Raw genomic sequence first — 5,120 nt, forward strand, 5'->3', positions numbered from 1 at the left:
TGTGTGTGTGTGTGTGTGTGTACACATTTCCTCTTATTGTTTTTTCTTTTTTTGGTTTTTGTTAGGGCTACAGATACTGGGGAGGTGTGGGTGTTCCCCAGAGCTGTGAGTCAGCACTAACACACTACAAGCTTGTGGCAAATCAGGGTGAGCATCTTTTTTTTTCTTTATTCAACTTTTTTATTTTTTTGCAATATAACAGGCAAGGTCAGGTGTGATGTTCTGATTCTTCTTGGGCGAATAAACTGATCAAAACTATTTTGATTCCATTTGCTTTTTTTCACTCTACACTACCACTTCCAGTGGCCAGTGACGTGTCCCTGACAGGGGGCTCAGCGGTGCAGAGGATCAGGCTGCTGGATGAGGTGGAGAACCCAGGATCTACCAGTGGGATGTTGGAGGAGGACCTGATCCAGTACTATCAGTTTCTGGCTGAGAAAGGAGATGTCCAGGCTCAGGTAAACTAGTGTCATCAGCAATTTTCTTTCAACCATCAGCAACAATTTTCTTTCATGACTGACTATCTTATACAGTACATGTATCTAAATAAAGTGTATAGAGTATCAATCTGAACTATGATTTTTATATGTAAATACTAATTGTACGTCATTGAAGTTAACTAGGTTGTTTCCCTTGATAGGTGGGTTTAGGTCAGCTTCACCTGCATGGAGGACGTGGAGTAGAACAGAATCATCAGGTGAATTTATTTATTTTTCTTTTCAAAGATGGATGTATGTATTTTATTTTCGTGATTTGTAATTTGCACTAGTAAATGTATTTCTGATGCGTCCTATCAACAGAGGGCGTATGACTACTTCAACCAGGCTGCAAATGCAGGGAATACACACGCTATGGCTTTCCTCGGCAAGGTGGGTGAGATGTCTTTTGTGCTATTTGTCTCTCTATTAGCCTGTAGGGACGGTGGTGATTTAGTTGCTTGTAATGAGTAAGTTAGTTATTTTATACACACACACACACACACACACACACACACACACACACAAATAAATATTTACACACACACACCCATCTGCTTCACTTCTCCATTTGTAAATATTACAAATATGTTGCCCATACTGTGTGGGAACTTGGGAGAAGCACCCTGCAAGTTGGAGAGCAAAAATGAAGCCGATGATTTGGCATTGCTATTTTAAAAGAGGGCAGTCCAGTGCCTCTGTATCTGTGGCTGTGCATCAAGGGTTTTGATTTTAAAGAGCTGTGAATCCTTCTGTCCTCCAGATGTACTCAGAAGGCAGCGAGTATATCCCTCAGAACAATGAGACAGCCCTGCAGTACTTTAAGAAGGCCTCTGACTTGGTAAGAACAAAGCTGTAGACGACTGTCTTTATCTTTATCTCTATGTATTCTTGGTTATGTACCCTTTATTGTTTGTATGTACAGTATATTTGTGTGTTTTCATTTCCTTGTTGCTTTTTTTTTAAATCCAGGGTAATCCAGTGGGACAGAGTGGCCTGGGCATGGCCTACCTATATGGAAGAGGTGTCCCAGTCGTAAGAAACGTTTACACATTGTACCTTGTTGATAACAAGCCAGCAGAATGCCCCCATGCTGGAATTACAGCAGTCATTTAAAACGTGTGTTTTGTGTCTTCAGAACTATGAGCTGGCACTGAAATACTTCCAGAAGGCAGCAGAGCAGGGCTGGGTGGACGGACAACTCCAGCTGGGCACCATGTATTACAGTGAGTGTTTACCGCTTGTGCTCTAGAGTCTTGTGCATGGTTTGTTCTTCTGGCTGTTCCTGTTTCCTTGTTGTCTGTCTGTAAAAATGTGTTACTGATTTTGAAGATTTGAATAATCTTTCTTTTACTGGCCCATTTTCACACAATTTTCATTTCTGTTGTTGACTAGAATACTTTTTTTCTCTTCTTCCTGTTGTTCTTCAGATGGCATTGGTGTGAAGCGTGATTACAAGCAGGCACTTAAATTCTTCAACCTGGCCTCACAAGCTGGCCATATCCTGGCTTTCTACAACTTGGCCCAGATGCATGCTACTGGTACTGGTGTGATGCGCTCTTGCCACACTGCTGTGGAGGTGAGACACCCTGGAACAGCTGCTCCCGTCTTTCTTGATTGTGACATCATTGTGCGCCATTGCAGACCCAGCTTTTTGGTCTGTCACACCATGTCTGTGTCTTCGTTGCAGCTTTTCAAGAACGTGTGTGAACGTGGCCGCTGGTCAGAGCGTCTCATGACGGCCTACGGCAGCTTTAAGGAGGGTGAGACAGATGCTGCGCTGGTCCAGTATCTGCTGCTGGCTGAGCAAGGCTACGAGGTGGCCCAGAGCAACGTGGCCTTCATTCTGGACCAGAGTAAGAAAAGCGGTGACAGTAGTATCATGCAAGGGTGGAAGGAAAGTGTGTTTAAGTGAAAAGCACATCAGGTTAAAAAAACAACTATGAAACAGTTAGGGGTTACGTTAGGCTTAACGTCTCTATTAGCAAACTGTTTAATTACGGTTGGTTTACTTTGTGGTGAACAATAGCAAACTTGTTTTAGAGAAACATGCTTTTGTGTTTGTATTATGCAAATTTCCCAAACGTATTGACAAACTACCAATTTTGGCAGAAGTAACATCCTAACCTTCCGCCTCTTCTTTTTGTATTTGTAATGATTGGAACAAACAGAAGGAGTAAAGATCTTCAGTGAGAATGAGACCTACCCTCGGGCTTTACTCCACTGGACAAGAGCTGCAGCGCAAGGTGAGTCACACTCAGTCCCTCATCCATTTTACATACAGTATACGCCAGATTTATTTTGAGCATGTCTTCTGAATCACGAATGCATCTATGATTGCTTCACATTAAGAACACTAGTTGACGTTGGCTGCTCAAAACCCAACCCTCTACTTCGGATGAAAATTCACACATATAATTATCATTCCCAGGTTACACTGTGGCTAGGATAAAACTAGGGGACTACCACTTCTATGGCTACGGGACAGATGTGGACTATGAGACCGCTGTCATCCACTACAGACTGGCATCAGAGCAGCAGCACAGTGCCCAGGCCATGTTTAACCTGGGTTACATGCATGAGAAAGGCCTGGGCATCAAACAGGTGGGCACAGAGTTTCACTATTGACTCTTAAACATTTGCTTGCTCTTTTCACTTGTTTCCATTTAGTCACATTGATTTATGAATGGAAAGTGTAGCTAATACAGTCACTGGAATGATTTGTGATTCAGACTTTTTTGTTGTTTGGTTCTATCTTCAGGACATCCATTTAGCCAAGCGTTTCTACGACATGGCCGCTGAAGCCAGTCCTGATGCCCAGGTCCCAGTTTTTATGGCCCTGTGCAAGCTGGGCCTGGTTTACACTCTGCAGTATTTGCAGGATTTTAACGTGAGTACTTCATCTTAAATTCTTAAGCTGGAGCTGTGACAATTTGGCCGTGAAAAAGAAAGTCAAACCTATAATTCAACAAAATTAAAAGCTACGTCATTAGCTTTAGTGGGAGCTGAAATTAATCATATGTGTCTATTCCATCCTCTCTCTCCATTTGGCTTTGGCTACTGTTAGTTAAAGGACCTGGTTTCTCAGGTGGACCTGGACCAGCTTCTAGGCCCGGAGTGGGACCTCTACCTCATGACCGTCATTGCCTTATTGTTAGGCACAGTCATCGCCTACAGGCAACGGCAACACCAAATCATAGTTCCCCCGCGCCCACCTGTCCCTGCGCCAGCGCCCCAACCTAGACCGCCTCAGGCCCAGGCCCAGGCCCAGGCCGAGCCCCAGGCCGAGCCCCAGGGACAGGGAGAAACACCAGCCCAGGGCCCAGCCCAGGAGGAAGAGGAGCAGCAGTGAGAGGAAGCCAGACAGAGTGAGGGCAGTAAAAAGACAGACCAGAGGCTCTGCCAGCCGCCCCATGGAGCAGCTGGTGCTTACTAGCTGAATACCGGCTAGTTTGAGCACCTCTCCTGTTCCACATGCTAAAAGAAGACTGATGTGGCTGCTGAACTGTGCAGGATCACATCTCCCTTTCTCCACTTAAAATATATGCTGGTCCTGGGCTGAAGAAAGACACTGGGGGTGTTTACCGACAATGCTACAGAACACAGACTTGGGGACTTACTAGTCTGTGACTCAGGATACTGCCAGAAGCACCCATGTCCTCACCATGGAAATAGCTTTCTGCTTGCAAGATCAAAAGCATTTTGGATTTGACTAATCAACATTGTCAAGAGTGGGAATTTAATATGTGCTTTAGTTTCTTCCTAATTTCTCTTTTTGAGAAAATCACTCTAAGTGGAACTGCCTGAATCCTAGTTTAGTGTAGTATTTAGAAAAAAATCAGGCAGGAAAATGTGAATTCAGACACTTTTATTTGCTAAAAATTTGCTGACTTTCCTTTGGTAAGGGAAGTCATGGTTTTGCATGTTTTTTTTTGGATCATTTTGCAGACTTTAATTTTAGGCACTTTTTTTTCTTTTCTTTTTCTTGATACTTGAGTGAACACTTTTTGCGTTACCTTTTCCATTAATTGGTTATTTGTTTAGTTAATATGTCGCTTTTCATACCTGAAAGATTAATTAATGTTCCTTCAACCATTGTAGAAGTGCTAAAATGTGATGAAGTCAGTAGAATGAGAACAGATACCTGCTAAGTGGTTTACAGGAATCTATGGAAAAAGCTGTACTTGATAGATAAAGCCACTAAGCTGTCATCAAATCCTCGTCGCTGATGAAGATTCTGTTTTAAAATGCATCCAGACGTGTCTCCAAGCATAGTCTGATCTGTTGGATGTAGACAGACCAGTGGAAGGAAAAGAACCGTTTTGAAGATATACTGCACGTTTGTGGGATATTTTCCCATCAACTGGCTTTGAGTTTATTCTAGTGGTTAGTACCTCAATAGTTCTCATCCCACCTCTGGCTTTTTTTTTTTTTTTCTTTTTTTTTTTTAAGCTTCAAGTTAGCTGAAACAGTGCGTGTGTGGCTGTTGTGAGAATTTCCACCCACTCACCAAAAATCCAACTGGGATCCCTGCCTACACTTTTTAGCTCAGTTGGACCTAAATCTGAAAAATGAAGCCATGGTTAGGCCATACAGTATTTATCAAAACAAAATGAGAAAATTCAGATTTTGCCACGTGCAGTT

General features: G+C 42.9%; 1 protein-coding gene across 1 annotated transcript in view; it reads left to right on the forward strand.

Annotated features, from left to right (window-relative positions):
* The window catches only part of sel1l (SEL1L adaptor subunit of ERAD E3 ubiquitin ligase), a 9,716-nt gene extending 5,069 nt beyond the window's left edge, over nucleotides 1–4,647 (forward strand). Inside the window, exons 9-21 of the mRNA XM_034899729.1 lie at nucleotides 66–147; nucleotides 304–458; nucleotides 641–697; nucleotides 801–869; nucleotides 1,240–1,317; nucleotides 1,449–1,511; nucleotides 1,615–1,702; nucleotides 1,907–2,055; nucleotides 2,167–2,332; nucleotides 2,648–2,722; nucleotides 2,908–3,080; nucleotides 3,238–3,366; nucleotides 3,544–4,647. Coding sequence (XP_034755620.1) covers nucleotides 66–147; nucleotides 304–458; nucleotides 641–697; nucleotides 801–869; nucleotides 1,240–1,317; nucleotides 1,449–1,511; nucleotides 1,615–1,702; nucleotides 1,907–2,055; nucleotides 2,167–2,332; nucleotides 2,648–2,722; nucleotides 2,908–3,080; nucleotides 3,238–3,366; nucleotides 3,544–3,828 — 1,569 coding nt within the window. The 3' untranslated portion in view covers nucleotides 3,829–4,647. The remainder of the gene's footprint in view (nucleotides 1–65; nucleotides 148–303; nucleotides 459–640; nucleotides 698–800; nucleotides 870–1,239; nucleotides 1,318–1,448; nucleotides 1,512–1,614; nucleotides 1,703–1,906; nucleotides 2,056–2,166; nucleotides 2,333–2,647; nucleotides 2,723–2,907; nucleotides 3,081–3,237; nucleotides 3,367–3,543) is intronic.
* Nucleotides 4,648–5,120: the final 473 nt, after the last annotated feature.

The sequence above is a fragment of the Etheostoma cragini genome, chromosome 18, assembly GCF_013103735.1.
Source record: "Etheostoma cragini isolate CJK2018 chromosome 18, CSU_Ecrag_1.0, whole genome shotgun sequence".
Lineage (NCBI taxonomy): Eukaryota > Metazoa > Chordata > Actinopteri > Perciformes > Percidae > Etheostoma > Etheostoma cragini.